This window comes from Leucoraja erinacea, chromosome 7 (genome assembly GCF_028641065.1).
Source record: "Leucoraja erinacea ecotype New England chromosome 7, Leri_hhj_1, whole genome shotgun sequence".
NCBI lineage: Eukaryota > Metazoa > Chordata > Chondrichthyes > Rajiformes > Rajidae > Leucoraja > Leucoraja erinaceus.
Genome location: NC_073383.1, coordinates 52,571,288 through 52,589,129, shown reverse-complemented (window position 1 = coordinate 52,589,129; position 17,842 = coordinate 52,571,288). Strand labels below are relative to the sequence as shown.

Genomic DNA, 17,842 nt, shown 5'->3' with positions numbered 1-17,842 from the left:
CAAAGCAGATTCTACCTAATATCTCAAACTGTCCCATAATTTCACAAGGTAGTTTGGACAATATTTGGCTAGTTAAAAGTAAAACAAAATGGTGACAATCTCACGCTGCAGGACTATTCCTCAAACGTACCTTAAGAGTCATTGTCAGTGATTTATACATTACAGAAACAGGCCCTTCAGCTCGACTGATCTACAGCGACCAAGATGTCCATCTAAGCCTGTGTTTGGCCCATATGCCTCTAAACCTTTTCTATCTAAGAACCTGTTCGAATGTCTTGTACACATTGTAATTGTACCTGCTTTGTACAACTTCATCTGGCACCTTGTTCCATATACCCACTACCGTCTGTGGAAAAGTTGTCTTCCGGGTCTCTTTTAAACCTTATCTCTCACCATAAATCTATGCCCTGTAGTTTTACTTAAATACCCTTGGAAAAAAACAGGGTATATAAATACATCTTATCTAAGCCACCATTCATTTTGTAAACCTTTATAAAATCACAGTTCAAAATTCTATGCACCAGGGAAAAAACTCCTAGCCTCCAGCCTCTCCTTCCAAGTTAAGCCTTCCTGTCCCTTTAACGTCTTTGTGAACCTCTTTTTCACCCTTTGCAGCTTCATGACATCTTTCCAATATCTGACAACCAGTACTGCACACATTCTTTTTAGTATGGTCTCTCCAGAGACTTGTACAATTGCAACATCACAATCCAACTCCTGTACTCATTGCCTTGACCAAAAAAAGCAAGGATGCTGAAAGCAGTGTTCACCAGCTTGTCAACTATGTCACAATTTTCAGGGAACTAAGTGCTCGTACCTCTAGGTATCCCTGTTCTACAACATTTTATACGGGTCTACCATTTAGTACTGCAAATCCTGCGTCAAAATGTAACATCTTGCACTTTTCGGAGTTAAATTCCATAATCCATATTCCATATTAAATTTTATCTGTCTAGGAACCTTCTGAAGAGCAAGAGCACATTTTTATTTTTAATGAGACTGCAGGAGTCCTCCAGTTGCTCCCAGAACCCACAGATGTGCATATTGGTAGGTTAACTGGCACCATAACCTGCCTCTAATATGTAGATGAAGGGTCGCTAGGGGAAGTTGATGGGAATATGACAAGAATAAAATGGAATACATACAAAATTAATGTAGATATAAGTAATTGATTGCTGGCACACACTCAGTGGGCTGAAGGTCCCTTTTCGACATTCTGTGACTTCATCTTGTTAGGCAGGATACACCATACGATTCATTGACCTATGAGTTAGGTTTAGCATAATATATTGGGGAGGATCAAGGTGAATTTGAATTGCTTGTTCTCAAAGCATTCCATTAATTTTCACTATATCAATTCTTATTTAGTGTGATCATTGGAGATTGCAATGAATTTCAACAACTCTACTATGATCGTATCATCAGAACAGTATAAATTAATCCATACAATTTTTTGTATTTGGGAATAGATTCATTCCTGTGTCTAATAAGAAAGCAAGAGCAAAAAGTATCCCTTTATCTGAATAGACAATCTGATGATGTGCAGAAGTAGTTGCATAAATACTCTTTTAGCAAAAGATACTGACGTCTCAGAAAAACAACAAAAAACTGATATTTTGTGTTTACACATGAATTCATGCATGGAAGCCCGTGGGAGGCAAATCAAACCCATTGTCCTCCATGAATAATTCTCCTTGGTACAATATGGACCACTCTCGAGGTGAAAATGTACATACAAATTATCAACATAATTCAGCAATGCCATTAGGATTGGCAGCATTTGAAATCACATCTACCGTTATGGTCATCAGTTGGGAATTAGGTATATTGATGGTTTGGAGGGGGATACATCCTTCAGCCAGCCTGCAATAAACATGATCTCAGATGATTTGTGATTAATTGTCTGTTCAATATATTGTTGTAACCTTAACCAAGGCATAGGAAAGGTTATAAATTTAAAAGTAACAATATGGAAAGTGAGATCACAGAAAATCTTTTCTCCTTTTCCAATTCAGTCAACAGAAGGTATGAAGTTTATTGGAAGAATAATTACATCCATCAAAATAATTTCTACTCTTTCTTGATCACTGCTATTTTCACTATCTTGAAAGGTTTCAATGGTTTTATTTTCTGAATTTTATATCTGCTGGTCATTGGAATAAACATATTGATTAATTCGTCTACAATCTTTTGATTTAGTAAAAACTTTTTTTTTATAACAGACCTGCTTTGTCTGCACTACGCATTGTTGTAATTGTTGATCATGATTACTTGGGATGTGGTTTATCTCACACATAAAGCTACTTTTACAAACATGCATCTCAGTTTTCTAAAGGACCAACCCAATGAATCCGAAGAAGGTCCGCGACCCAAAACATCACTTATCCATGTTCTGAAATGCCTCTTGACTCACTGAGTTACTCCAGCACTTTGTGTCTTTTTCTTGAAACCAGCATTTGTAGTTACTTGTTCCTATCCAAAATATATATTACTGCCTATGCCAAATCAACATTCTAACTTTAGGAAAATAGAAGATGTGGACAATTTTTTGAATCATTCAAAAATCTTTGCACATGACAGAGTGCAAAGCTCAAGATTGTTTCCATCAGCTATTGAAGTTTTTCCAGAACTATTTGGACAACTTGTCTTCTATTAAATTTATAATTTACTATTAGGAACTATGCTGAGTCACAGGAGTTATTCATTTGTTTGATACAGCAGTATGGTTTCTTATGCTCCCATCTAAATGTATAGTTATACCATATCTGGCAATGTAAGAAGCTTCCCGTTTGCAAAATATTCCCTTTTATTATTTATCTTTTTGAGGAAAACTGTGGACAAAGGTTATGGAAGAAAGACATGTTAAATGATTCATATTCTAATTGTCCTTTCCTATTACATTGGAAAATCATCTTTCTGCTATTACACATATTATGAATGTGTGTAGCCATCTTCCCAAAATGATGAACAAAGCTCAGACTGGACATGAATTTGAACAAAATCTGCCATTGCAATTTACTTTGTAATATTCGATAAGAGAAACAGATTTTTGAATGACAGCCATTAAGACAAAAATTGATTATTACAATTTAATGCCATAGATTTTTTTAAATCTGATTAGCAGAACTAGATATTTTCATTAGCATTTTTCATTTTATTACAAGCTGCATCGTTCACTGGAGAACAGCACTGGACATTTTCTATTCCCTGTGCTCTGCCGTTAAACTGGATTCATTTTTAAACATGTAATGGTACTTGACAAACAATCAATCAGAAATTAATTGAAAGATATTAAATGTAAAGATATGTTTCTGTTATTTCATCCTGTCTGACCACCCATGATATTCGCTCTTTCAATCTTTTACAGAATGTGCCTCTAGAAAATATTTATTAAATTCAGAAACTTGTTTTAATGGGAAAGTTTTTAATCTTTTTGAAATTTTGAAATTTGTTCCAGCAAAAGTATTCCTTTTATGACTTCCATAACTTTTATCTTTGTAAATTTAGCTTTATTTTGATTCATTGTTTTAGTTAAAAATTACAGGCAACACATTCTCTTCCAATGGAACGAACAGACCAATTCAGAATTCAGAGTTCATTTTCTTTGTGCAGAAATACGGCTTTGTCAGCATTTTTCCTAAAAGTTGGGCAATAAGCCAGAAAAGAGGACAGTTTCATGCTATTCCATGCTATGAAAGATTATCCATTTAGTTGCAGTCTTAAATATATAGAACATTCAGCTGCAAGATATCTGAAATGCTGATTAGCTTTGGCGAGGAAACAAATGTTTCACTTCATTAAAAACTATGATAACCAGTTTCTCTTCAATGCTTTGAACATTATTTTTGCTATTAATACAATCTTGTTTCTTGAGTGAATGCGGATGAGGTTACAATTGTTTTTCAACAAAAACATCAAAATTGATGTTTTTACATATTGTTTGGACTTTTCCGCAAGACTTCACTTTAGATCCAGTAAAAATGGAACATCGCTGTAAGGTTTAGTGATCACTTACAAGTCAAATCTCTGATGTTACAGTCCACTCCAAATTATGGCAATGCCCAAAAGGAAAGAAGCCTTCCAAACAGTTTGCAATTGGTGTTTTGTGGAAATAGCAAGAATATCATATCTATTAATAATTAGGCCCCTGTCCCACTCTCACAACCTAATTGGCGACCTCTGCCGAGTTTGCCCTTGACTCATACTCGCAGCATGGTCGCTACGAGGTCATAGGTCTTCGTAACTCTTCCTCATGCTCGTGAGTGATCTCTGCGTACTCTTGGCCTCAAGTAGGTCGCGCCGTTTTTTCCAGCCTGATAAAAAAATTTCACGAGTAAAAAAAAAAGGTTGGCATGGAAAAAATTAATACTTTCTACTCATAGGTAGGTCGTAGGTAGGTTGTAGTAGATCGTGACAGTAGTCGTAGGTAGTTGTAGGTTGGTAACTGGCCCGAGAAAAAAAATGCAAACATGACATTGTGGTGCGTGGGTCTCGAAAGGAGGCACGAAGTCCAGTGTTTTGAGAAGCACCTTTATTGTATTCCTCCCGGTTGAAGGGAAGACAAAACCAGAGGAAGATGGCACCCAAACCTTGCCTTTTAAACCCTCTGGCTGAGGGCCGCCTCCGGACTGCACCACTCCTGTGCCGAGGGGTTCGGCAGTATGATGGCACGACCCTTAGGAGCCGCCACAACATCATTTTATAATTTTCCACTCGTAGCTAGTCGTAGTTGGTCTTGGGTGTGGAAGACTGAGGTCGAGAGTGGTCGTAGGCGGTCGTAGATATAGTCATAGGGGGTCGTGGACATAGTTGTAGGAGGTCATAGGGTTTTTTTTTACTTCAGCGAGTCAACACGACCTTGACATTTTTTTCACCTCGTCTAGGGTCTTCTAAACTCATGGATTAGGTCGTCCAAATGGGACAGGCCCTTTAGCATATTTAGCCAAATGGAAGTTATGGCTTTATATTGCAGGCTTGCGGACAGCCCTTGATTTCTGTTTTGATCTTGTTATCTCATCAATTACTGATAAAAATATGTCTGTCAGGTAACAAAATCATAAATCCTATTCCATATACCAAGAAAGCATTAAAAAAAAAACATTTCTCTCACTGCAACTTCAGCTACAGAGAATCAGTGTTCACTCATCACAATACCAAGAAAACCCATGCCAGGATAGATATATGAATTATTTTATAATTTACATGGACATTTTAAAATTATATTTAATGACAATTCAAGCAAACACAATTTTCTGAAAATAAATATATAAGAAAGATAAGATTTTGTGAGTATTAATGAAACCAAAATATGATGTTTGTGTACAATTTAAGATTTACTCTGAACATGTTATGCCTTTATTCTCAGAGCTCACTCTACAGTTATCGTTTCCCGAGGGCTTTGATGAAAACATCCTTTATCCTGTCCTACTGTTTGTGTAAGTAATCCTGTTATACGAGATTAAAACTTGCTGCTGGCATGATTCTGAAATCTCTGATTTTTGTCTTCTGGTTGAATGATTTTAAGCTACTCGGGTTAAAATTTTGATTCTAATGATAAATCATCTCCTATTTTGTGGTCGCAGGCGCTCACTACTATTAAATATTAGACAGCAACTTCCAGTAAACATGTATGTTTTTAGCCAAAACATTAAAAAGATATTGTCAGTTACAGGTATTCTGGTCTTCCCAAAGCTTTGCTGCACAACATCACGCCACATGAATCAGTATTTGCACAGGTTTAATAGTGCTGGAGCATCTTCTACCAGGTATCCAATAAACAAGCTAAAAGTGTTAAGCCCATATACAGTGCATTCAGAAAGTAATCAGACCCCTTCACTTTTTTCATATTTTGTTACTTTACAGCCTTATTATAAAATTGATTAAATTCTTTTTTTTTTATCATCAATCTACACACAATACATAATAAAAAAGTGAAAACAGGTGTTTAGAAATGTTTGCAAAGTAATTAAAAAGAAATAAATGAAATATCACATTTACATATTCAGACCCTTTGCTATGACACTCAACATTGGGCTTCGGTGCATCCTGTTTCCATTGATTATCCTTGAGATGTTTCTACAACTTGATTGGAATCCACAAATAGTAAATTAAATTGATTGTACATGATTTGGATAGGCACACACCTGTCTATATAAGGTCCCGCAGCTGACAGTGCATGTTAGAGCAAAAGCCAAGCCATGAAGACGAAGGAATTGTCCGTAGACCTCCGAGACAGGATTGTGTCGAGACACAGATCTGAGGATGGGTATAAAACAATTTCTGCAGCATTGCAGGTCCCGAAGAGCATTGTGTTAAATGGAATTTAAATTGAAGAACTTTGAAACTTCTTAAATTCTTAAATGGAAGAACTTTGAAACTACCAGGAGTCTTCATAGGTACACAAAAAAGCTGGAGAAACTCAGCGGGTGCAGCAGCATCTATGGAGCGAAGGAAAATGGCAATGTTTCGGGCCAAAACCGTTCTTCAGACAGGAGTCTTCATAGAGCTGGCCGCCAAACCAAACTGAGCAATCGGGGAGAAAGGCCTTGGTCAGGGAGGTGACCAAGAACCCGATGGTCACTCTGACAGAGCTCCAGAGTTCCTCTATGGAGATGGGAGAAACTTCCAGAAGGACAACTATATCTGCAGCACTCCACCAATCTGGCCTTTATGATAGAGTGGCCAGATGGAAGCCACTCCACATTAAAAGGCACATGACAGCCTGTTGGACTTTGCCAAAAGGCACCTAAACAAGAATCTCTGGTCTGATGAAACCAAGATTGAATGAACTCTTTGGTCTGATTCATTAAGGGCCTGTCCCACTTGGCGTTTTTTTTTTTCACCGACTGCCGGCATCATATCAGAGTTGCCAAAAGAATTTGAACATTTCAAAATCCAGCGGCGATAAAAAAAATGTTGGGACACTTGAAAAACACCGTGCGTCAATACGTTATCACGCCGCGTCACACAACGGTGACCTGATACGTCAGTCAATGATGCTGGCAGTCGCTGATAAAATTGCCAAGTGGGACAGGCCCTTAATGAATGGTGAATGCTGCTCAATTACCATTGATTGCAAATTCAGGGCCAAATATTTAACCTGATCATAATTTTAGAGTAAACCTAAAAGCGTGATCATTTAATGACAGGTTCAGTCTATGATCTGTACTCTAGATTCACGTTGAAAGGTATTAACTCTAGGTGGGACCTGGCTCAATTGAAACATTAAAGCATATCACGACACTGAGCAAATCGTAGTCTGAGTGTTGAAAGCAATTCCATGTGGAAATCTCAGCATTTCCACTATGTTTTGGGTCTTCTGCACAAATGAGGAAAATCCCAAATTACTAGTCCACCTCCATCAGAGATGTACAGCTATTCTCTGTGGTTGGATTCTCATAGAGAATCCTGTTGAGTTTCCCAAGTCTAACCTGTCACAGGTATGACAAGACCATTATTTGAATGCCCATCTGGGGCTGCGGAAACAAAAGGAAAAAATAAAGTATAATACCTTAAAACATAAATAGTTAGGAACATCACTTTAAATTATATTTTAAGTATTATTTGATTTTTTTTAATTTAATATATTTAAAATAACAAAATTCATTCATTATTAAGAATTTTCTAATATGCCTGATTATCAAAAACATTCAATAACATTTTGAAAATCGGAAAGTTTTTTCAGTCTGCTGTCAAAGATTTCCAGAGCAGTTTCATGGGTGGAGCTTGTTCTGGTCCGCCCAAGTGACCCAGTTACATTAATATAGGTAAGGCTTCCATCAAGGACCTCCTCCCCACACACCTTATGGACTATCTGGAGGTGTGAGATTAGCTTTCAAGTTCCTATGGAGCCAAATTTGTGGAAATGTAGCCAGATAAGTCCCACTCTGGAAAATCCCTGAGTTCAGACAAAATACACTCCGGATAATCAATGCCCATGTCAGAATTTCCTTATTAAGTAATTGTGACAGTGGGCATTTAATGGAATATTGAAGCGAAGGTGGGGATTGCTATACTGATGACTCAGTTCAAATAGTCCCCCATGTATTAAGGACATTTCAGGCATAATGGACACATAATAATAGAATACCTTATGATGATCTGGAGATTCTAGCTAATCAAGTAGAATATGGAAAAAGAGCGACCATGTGTTTTTATAATGCCTTGGTCAATTTCAGAATCTGCCACAGTGCTTTACAGCTATTACGTACTTTTAACATGGAATAACTCCTATCTTCTTCTTGCATATGGCGTGCATAGCCTGAAGTTGGAGGATAACTTGTTCTATTTAATCTTATTTGATTGTGCACACCAGGTTGATTGCATTCGTCAAAACAGGGCGGACCACATGAAGGTTGCAATCTAATATAGAAACATACAAAATAGGTGCAGGAGGAGGCCATTCGAGCCAGCACCGCCATTCATTGCGATCATGGCTGATCGTCCCCAATCAATAACCCCTTGCCTACCTTCTCCCCGTATCCCTTGATTCCACTAGCCCCTAGAGGTCTATCTAACTCTCTCTTAAATCCATCCAGTGATTTGGCCTCCACTGCCCTCTGTGGCAGGGAATTCCACAAATTCACAACTCTCTGGGTGAAAAAGTTTTTTCTCACCTCACTGTTAAATGGCCTCCCCTTTATTCTAAGACTGCGGCCCCTGGTTCTGGACTCGCCCATCAATCTCCCACCACATTCACTCAGAAAAATCATTAAGTCCAATGATGATGAACAAAATTAAGCTATGTGTTTTATTTAAAGCAAGTATTGGTACCAGGATAAATGCTGACCAGAAAACAGGAAAAATTGATTTGCTATTGAAATAGTGAAACACTGATTTTTTTTAGGTTGATGAGCTTTTGATTACCATTCAGTCCGATAGATGGCCCTTCCAACAGTGTTGTGCTGTAGCATTAGCTTAGATTTTATGGTCTAGTCTATCGAGTGGAACTTGAACTCTGAACTATGTGATTCACAGGCAAACTGAGCCACATCTGACAACCATCCATATTTCAAAATGTATTTCCACCCAATAAAATGTACCAATGATTATCACATTAATTATCACATTGTCAGTGGGTGTTGGGCTGCATCGAGGGTCAAGTGGTAAGCCACATGCCATTGCGAAGGCTTCAGACTGGCATAATGTTAGATATATGTGCAGTGGGCAACTTTGCTTATAGAAAGGTAATGTGGGTCCAAAATAATATTTAAAGGTATGAGTATCAGAGGAGGGCAAAAAGGTAGGAGGTAAGGGCAGAATAGCAAGGGAGAACCGTGGAAAGATAAGGAGAGATCCTCTGGCTTACATGCACTTGTATTCCCATAGTACTCTTGGCCTCCACAGGTTAGTGCAACCCTCACAAAAATATTTTGAATTCACTTTTTCTTCATGGATAGAAATGAAGATAGCTGTTAACCTTATTAGATTATTTTTTGTTTTGGGATGCATTTGTGGTTCAGAACATTCCAAAGATGCAGACAAGTCAAATTAATGACTGTAACATAAATAGTCCCAGTATTATAGTCAATCTTAACTGTGATCTCAGGTAGAAAATAGAGATTGTTCACACCAAAACACAAATTGAACCATATGCAATTAAGATGCTGTAGAAGTATTATTTGCCTGTCAAAATGTAACAAGAGCTTTTATGGTCTAAAAATAATATAATTCTTATTCAGTATGAATCTTTCATGCAATCTTTCCATGGTTTTATGTCTCACTGTTTTATGCAAGAAACTAAATGCAGAGAATGATTGTCAATAATAATTACTGTTGTTGTATTGGTATTTGCAGTGATGGAGCCCCAGGGAGCCAGCTGGTTACTGATAAGTTTTGGATTGACTGGGACTCAGTACTTGTCAGCTCTGATAATGTCATCCTTGCTCGCTTTGATGGCCGAGGGAGTGGTTTTCAAGGGCTTAAAATTCTTCAGGACATCCATCGAAGGTTGGGAACGGTGGAAGTCGAAGACCAAATTAGAGCAGTGCAGTATGTATTTAAAAATCTGTTCGATTTTCATTCTCAGGTTGCTTTCTGGCTTTTTTTTCCCCAAGGATCGATAATTTAGAACATAACCCAGTAAACCCTTTTCTGTTGAAGAGGGAGATATGGGAAGAGAATCAGTGTCATTTTTCATCCAATGTGTATAAGAAGAATGCTGTGATTAGGTGCAATTCATTGTATTGTCTGCTTTATACGTAATTTGTAAAATAAAAATTTTACAAATCTTCAAAGTAAATGTCAAGGCTTATATACCTGATAACATAAATGCCAATGGTGAAAAGAAAACATGTACCTAACATTGGAGAATTCAATGTTCATTTTGTTAGGCTGTAAACTGCAAAAACAGTTTTGGAGGTACTGTTCTTCCAGTTTGTGTGTGGCCTCACTCTGGCAATGGTGGAGGCCCAGGACAGAAAGGTCAGTATGGGTATGGGAATGATGGATAAAATGGTTAGCAATGGGGAGATCCAGCTGGCTTTGGGGGAAATTAGTATGAGGTGGTCAGAAATGCTGTCTATTAATACAATGTTTGAAATAGCAGAACTACTTTAGTTCAGAGATACAGCATACAGAGATACAAGCCCTTTCGCCCACTATGACCGTGCCAACCAGCGATCACCTCATACACTAGCACTATCCTACACACTAGAGGACAATTTACAATTTAAACCAAAGCCAATTAACCTAGAAACCTTTACGCCTTTGGAATGTTGAAAGAAATCGGACCTGAAGAAAACCCAAGCAGTCATGGGGAAAACGTACAAACTCCATACAGACAGCACCTACGGTCAGAACGAACCCAGGTCTCTGGTACTGTCAGGCAGCAACTCTCCTGCTGTGCCACCGTGCTGCCCGTTTAGCAGCTACTTGCTGTGGCAAAGTCAAAATGGTGGCTATGAATATGGTTAGAGAAGACCATGTGGAGAAAGAGATTGAAGGATTGTGCAGCGTTAGGAAATATAGACAAGATCAAGACCTTAAAATCACTGAAGATGAGCAATCTTTTAGATTAGTCAAAGCTCATGTTATTCTTAAATAATCATTATTAGAGTAGGATGTTTAGGCACAAAAAAACTCTGAAATAGACAGGCAACGGCATAATAAAATTACAAAAAAGGCACGGAAAAAGGCATTTATTGACCAAAAAAAGGCATAAAAAGACGTATTTCCACCACCAAAATATGGTTAAAAATAATGTTGGTATACTACATTAAATGACAAAAGTTGCCTGGTTGCACATAATTACTAGCATTTTTTTTTCAAATTATCTGGTTAAACAATGCATTTCGTTGTCTCTGTACTGTACACTGACAATGACAATAAATTGAATCATTTCATTTTTTTTTAAACTATGCCATCTGTCAGACAGAATATGCTTCAGTTGTGAAAAACTTCTATCTACCTCAGCTGAGGTCACTGGTGCATACCCAAAACCAGTTGTAGACTCTATTTTTGTCAATATCTTGTGCACTACAACTACCTTTGACAACTTTAGATTTGTTTTGTATTTCTTCAAGATCTTTGTTAGCTAAAATCGCTCTCTCACGTTTTCCTTGTATGCCTTTACCTACATCACCAGGAACTTTACGAATATTGTCAGTTACTTTGTGGAAAACCTGTAAGTTATTCACTAATGTTTCACCACGTTTCTCAAGGGAAGTGATAGCTTGTGGGAAGTTTGCAAAATTGGAAGCAATAAACACAAGATCGCGGTGGAGGGACTTTTTCTGCATTATTTCACTGACGATCCTAACAGTTGACGATTTATTTTATTGTTTCAAAATTTGCAGCATAGTAGAGTACAGCAGAGAGCCATGTACCGCACCTAGTCAAAACGGGCTGAGGAGGTAGCGGAATCTCGGGTGCCATTACCTTGAACAACTGCACATGTGACGGTACTTTGAGGAAGATTTTCTTGACATTGGAAACTAGGCGATTGACATTTGGGCACAAGCTACGTGGCAATACTATGAAGTCCTTGATCTAAGCATGTCAAATGCAACATTTTGGGGAATAAAACTTTAAGAGCACGAGCTGCAGCTCTTTTCACGTACGGAGCTGCATCAGTCACAAACAGAAGAACATTCTCGTGTTTTATACTTTCTGGCCAAAGTACAGCAAGTGAAGATGTAAACAACTGAGCAATAGTTGAGCTGTTTGACTTATCCAATACTTCAGATGTCAACAAATACTCCTTTTATGGTTGAGCTTCCTCCAGTGTAGCGATGACCACATTGGCAACATATCTCCCACAGCATCGGTTGTTTCGTCTAATGAGATCCATATTTTGTTGCATGCATCTTAATCTCTAATTTTCTGCACAACAATGTTGAAGTTGCTGTCAACATAATTCTTCCATAATGATGACTTGCTTGGTATATGTTCCTCAGTGTATTTCTCTAAAAACCCTCTGAGAGATTTGTTTTCCAATTTCCACAGTGGAATTCCAGCATCAATGAATGCCTTGCACAGATCACTCGAAAACAGAGATTTGCGACTGGAACCAGCAGTAAATGTAGTTAGGAGACAAGCTTGGGTATTTTGCTTGGGTTAGTCTACACCCCAGCGGTATCAACATTGTCTTCTCTAATTTTAGATAGCCCTTGTCTTCTCCCTCCTCCCCCTCCCCCTTCTCACCTCTCCTTCTGGTCCTACTGTCTCCGCATCTTCCTTTCTTTTTCTCGTCCCGTCCCCCACATCAGTCAGAAGAAGGGTCTCGACCCGAAACGTTGCATATTCCTTCTCTCCATAGATGCTGCCTCACCCACTGAGTTTCTCCAGCAATTTTTGTCTACCTTCAATTTATCCAGCATCTGCAGTTCTTTCTTAAATAGATCTTGGAGGAAACGGAACCAGCGGGAAGCGGCACAAATGAAAGAACGACCAACGGTGGCGCCCCCGGTTTTGCCCCGGTGGTGGATATTTTCTTGTAATTTATACTATGTTCACACGTTAATAATAACTTATTAATATTAACGTGTTAACATAGAAAACGTCATTGTAATCACAGTACAACTAGAGAAAATAGCACAACCTTTTAGCAAAACGGCAAAAAAAAGCTGATTTAGGCCCTCAATCGTGAAAAAGGCATTATCCTTGTGAAATCATCAAAAAAAGGCATGACAAGGCACATGGCATTCATGACAAAATCCTGGCTCTAATCATTATTCTTAAATATCATTAGATATCTTGCTCATCCATCATTCATGCTCACCCATCCAGCTTCAACAATCTCATATTTCGAGAGCACCAAACGCAATGCAATTTATTTATTTAAAACAAAACATCTCCAATCTTATCTCATCCACAGTAGACAGTATTCAAGCTTTTAATAAACAAGGAATTTTCAACTTTATGGGATCGTTGGCAAGCCTTGACAATTTTAAATATGTGGAAAGATTGGCTGGATTATGGCTATTTACCTTAATACAGAGGAGCTTCACTGAGGATTATTCAAAATACACAAAATATGAGGGGATTATCCTATAAATCCTATTTATATTGCTTCATAACTAATGTGCACACTGTTTGATGGAACTTGCTTATCTAAAAGGACGATACAGGCAAAAATCCACATTACATTTAAGAAATACCTAGATGAGATATTGATAGTGTAGGGTTTTCAAATCGACAAACCAAGAGCTGAGAAATGGGCAATAAAATAAAAAACTAGAGGAAATCAGTGGGTTACACTGTATCTGTGGAGATAATGGACAGAATGTTTCAGGTGGAGACTTCTTCAGACTGAAGGCGCAGGTGGGAGAAAAGAGAGGTGGAAGTGGGGCAAAGCCTGACAAGCGATAGGTCGATATAGATGAGGGGATGTGATTGGCAGATGGGTGGACAAAATGACAACAGCTTGAGGTGAAAAGGAGGTATAAAAGGGAACATATACAGAAAGAAGACGAAGGATGGGATCCAAAGCCAAAGGGAGAGATATGGGTGGAAGACGACAGGGGGAGGGGAAAGAGAAGGGATAAATGGGCAATATGAGACTTGGTGATGGGAGATTAACGTATAGAAGAGGGGAAAGGATCAAGATGACTAAGGTGATGGTGGGAGAAATGGGTGTGCGCCAGGGTGGGTAGATAGCAGCAAGGAAGAGAAATGGGTGAGGTGGATCTGACTTGAAATTGGATAGTTCAATGTCCATACTGTGGACCAAATAACCTTCTCAGAGGGCAAAGAAGCCATTGGCTAAATGGCTTTCTTTTGTGTCATGTGTCAATGATTCCGTATCTGTCTCTTTCCTCAATGTTAGCAATGTTTATTTAGTGTATTTAAAATGTTTCAGCATACAAACTTACTTTTCAGTCAGGACAACCTAATGAGGAGAAATGTTCGCATAAATCCTTTATTTATGATTATTTCTTTTTATTTCAGATCATTGAAGAAATTACCCTTCATTGATACAAACAGAATAGCGATTTATGGGAAGGTAATCTTCAAAATCCTTTTAAAGTTGGGGTGAATTTGACCCTTGAAGAGAAAATCAATGGGACTACTCAATATATTTTGTTTTATACATTTTGTGTGTCAGTGCAAATACTACTTAACATGATAAATGATGATACATTTTAAAGTATTTTGTTATACCCTCCATAGCATTTATTGAGGAACTTGCAAATTAAATTGTTTATTGCTTCATGTTATATTACAAAACAACAGGTAATCTTCCCTTGAAAACATAGGACCTGTTTATTTAAAACCGTTTTTGAATCACTACCTCATTGTTCAATTTAACATCATCAGTACTTCTTTGTTTCAATTACTTACAATGATAATAATACCTTACTCGGTTATAGTGGACAATCGACAATAACGGACACCACCTCCCATCCCCATGGTCTGTAATAACGATGGTTTAGAGTATATCAATTCTCCTGATGAAGATACTGTTGGCCTGAGAGTTTCAGGATTTAGACCTAATACCAGTGATATGTTTTCAAGTCAAGGTGGTGTGTGATTTGGAGAGAAATTTATATGCATTGACAAGCTCATGTTATTAAAAAGAAGAAAATGTTGGAATCACGTGGTAGATCAGGCAACATAACTGAGAAGAGAAAGTGCTTCAGAGTCAATCTGAAATGTTATCACTATTTCGAGTTCCATTATGCTTCCTGAGCTGTTGAGTGTTGCCAACATTTTTGTATTCTGCATTTATTTCAGATTTCCCACGTCTATGTTTATTTTTTCATTCTCAAGGCAATGGGCATTATGTCTTTCTAGGTTACATAAATTGTAGGTTTGGATGAGTAATGCAGAGATCTGGAATTGTACATCACAAACAAAACTTTAAATCTCACCATAACAGCCAGGAAAAATTAATTCTATTAATTGAATTATTCTAAACTTTTGATTAAGGTAACTGTCTGGATCACTTGGACTTAGCCCACACTTTGCATTCAATGCCGCGGGTTGCAAATGGATGCACTTATTATTTTGTGGTTTGGAATCCCCGAATCCTTGAGACCCCATTGCTGTATCTAGTTAGACAAAAGGAGTGGTCAGCAAGCTGCAACTGGGTTGCAGGTAGCAGGAACTAAGACCATCCTTTTAGTCTTTTGACATCATCGCATCATCAATGCATTTCGTTGTCTCTGTACTGTACAATGACAATGACAATTAAAATTGAATCTGAATCATGATAATCTGAAATATTTAGAACCACTTGAATATGTAAATGACTAAACCGTTAAACAATAACATTTGAGATTGATAATAATTTAAAACTAATTTCAACATGTAACTTATCTAAACTAAAATAAACACCTGTAATTCGCCTTTTAGTGAAGTTTGGTGACCCCATTCAAATGCTTAAGATAGCACTAAATGCCTTAGCATGAAGTTGAGAGACATGAGGTATATCTGGTCTATCAGCTCACCCCATTCGAGGACCATTCCTAGAGATAGTGCAAAATCAAGAATGCTTTATTGTCATATGTAATGAAATGGAACAATGCAACTCTTACTTGCATCACAACAACAGGTTTATAAACATAGTGCTCAATAGATGATATAATAAAAAAAATTTTTTTTAAAGTTCAATTAATAATAAAAAAATTATTTGTGCAAAAAAGACAAAACTATACCCGAAGTCCCTAATGCAATTAAGGTAGTTGCCTTTCGTACCGTTCTTAGCCTGATGGTAGTTAGGAAGAAGCAGTTCTTGAACCTTACAATTTTCAGGCTCCTGTACCTTCTTCCCAATGGCTGGGTGAAATGAGATTTCAGCCACGGTGGTGTAGGTCCTTGATGATGCTGGCTGCCTTTTTAGGGCAGCTCCTCCTGTAAATCCATTAGATGGTCGGGAGATCAATACCCGTTATGAACTGAGCAGAGTACACCAATTTTTGTAATTTCCTTCATTAGTTGCCAAACTAAGCAATGATGCAGCCAATATGTAGTCTACAGTACACCTGTTACTATTAGAGACAGTGGAATTAGAGATAACTTACAAACCAATCTAACCTCTAACTGATTCCATCCTTCCACACAGCAGTGTGCAGGTTAGAAAGTCTAGAAAAAGCTGATTGTACACTGTAGTTAGCCGGAGTTTCTCTATTGGATCAGCAAATAGCTTGGAATTTGTCACGATATCTATGAAGGTACATAAAAGTTATAAAAACATGCCTGGTTCCCTCACAACCCTCAGTCAGGAAATACATTGCCCATATCAATTCTGACCCATTTATAACTTCAACCCAACAAGTTGACTTTTAAGTATTCTCTAAAAGAATAAGTCATTCCGGTGTATCAGACCACTATATAATTCTTAACTATGTACTGTTTCACTCGCATGGCAATATCTTCATCAAATCACAATTTCTATTATGATTGTCAGTGTAGATATACAATAATAAGCAAAGTATTTTGGTAAGTACTTGGATGTTTTACAAATGAGGTGAACTACATATTAAATTAAAAAAATAATGCCCACCATATTGTGTGGTTAGGTCAAAGTATGGATTAACATTCATTATGTATATTATTAAGATTGTTTGTAACATAAGAAAGGACAGAAAACTGATGATGGTAAATTACCCATCCATTAAGTCACAGGGAAAGATAATTACTAGGGTGTATGAAGGCTGACAATTTGGTTTCACAAAGTGTCAATTTTTCATGATTTGCTGCTATTAGAATCTTAATTGTTCATTAAGCTTTTGGTTATTTTGAGTAGAATCTGTACATTTTTACATCTACAATTTATACTAATGAACGGCAGTTATTAAAATGCACATTGAAATAGGATTATCTGGAAATGTCTATTAAATTATATTTTCATATGTTATGTGTTCCTATTGCATAACTTTAAACATGTTAAAAATAGAACATTTGATAAAGAGTTGAGATTTTATTTTACTTTGACAGGCATACGGAGGCTATGTCACAGCTATGATCCTTAGTTCAACACCACCCTCTGCAATGCCTTCCGGTCGGAGACAGAGCAATTGCCATACCATACTGTGATGCTGTTGGTAGGTGCAGCGGTAGAGTTCACCAGGATCTGATGACCGAATGTTCAAGTGCGGCGTTGCTGTGGCACCAATCACTGACTGGAAATTATATGGTGAGTAAACAAAAGAAATGCAAATCATTTCACATAGGCATTGGCAGCTGTTATTTTCAATGTTGGGAATTGCATATCCTTACAATTTATGCCAAAGATGAGAAATCTTCAGATGTTTGTATGCTCAATGGAGGGGTGTCCATCATATAACTCATCTGTCATTTTATCCTGCTATAATAATGCCTTTATAACCTGTTTGCTTTCTTGTTATCTTCTCCCTGCTAACAATGATCTATTCTACATTTTCGTTGACCTCCATTTCCT

General features: G+C 37.5%; 1 protein-coding gene across 1 annotated transcript in view; it reads left to right on the top strand.

Moving 5' to 3' along the window:
* The window catches only part of LOC129699148 (inactive dipeptidyl peptidase 10-like), a 657,345-nt gene that overhangs the window by 617,003 nt on the left and 22,500 nt on the right, over positions 1 to 17,842 (top strand). The window contains exons 18-22 of the mRNA XM_055638816.1: positions 5,366 to 5,435; positions 9,796 to 9,990; positions 14,389 to 14,443; positions 17,380 to 17,413; positions 17,513 to 17,578. Of these exons, the coding sequence (XP_055494791.1) occupies positions 5,366 to 5,435; positions 9,796 to 9,990; positions 14,389 to 14,443; positions 17,380 to 17,413; positions 17,513 to 17,578 (420 nt within the window). The remainder of the gene's footprint in view (positions 1 to 5,365; positions 5,436 to 9,795; positions 9,991 to 14,388; positions 14,444 to 17,379; positions 17,414 to 17,512; positions 17,579 to 17,842) is intronic.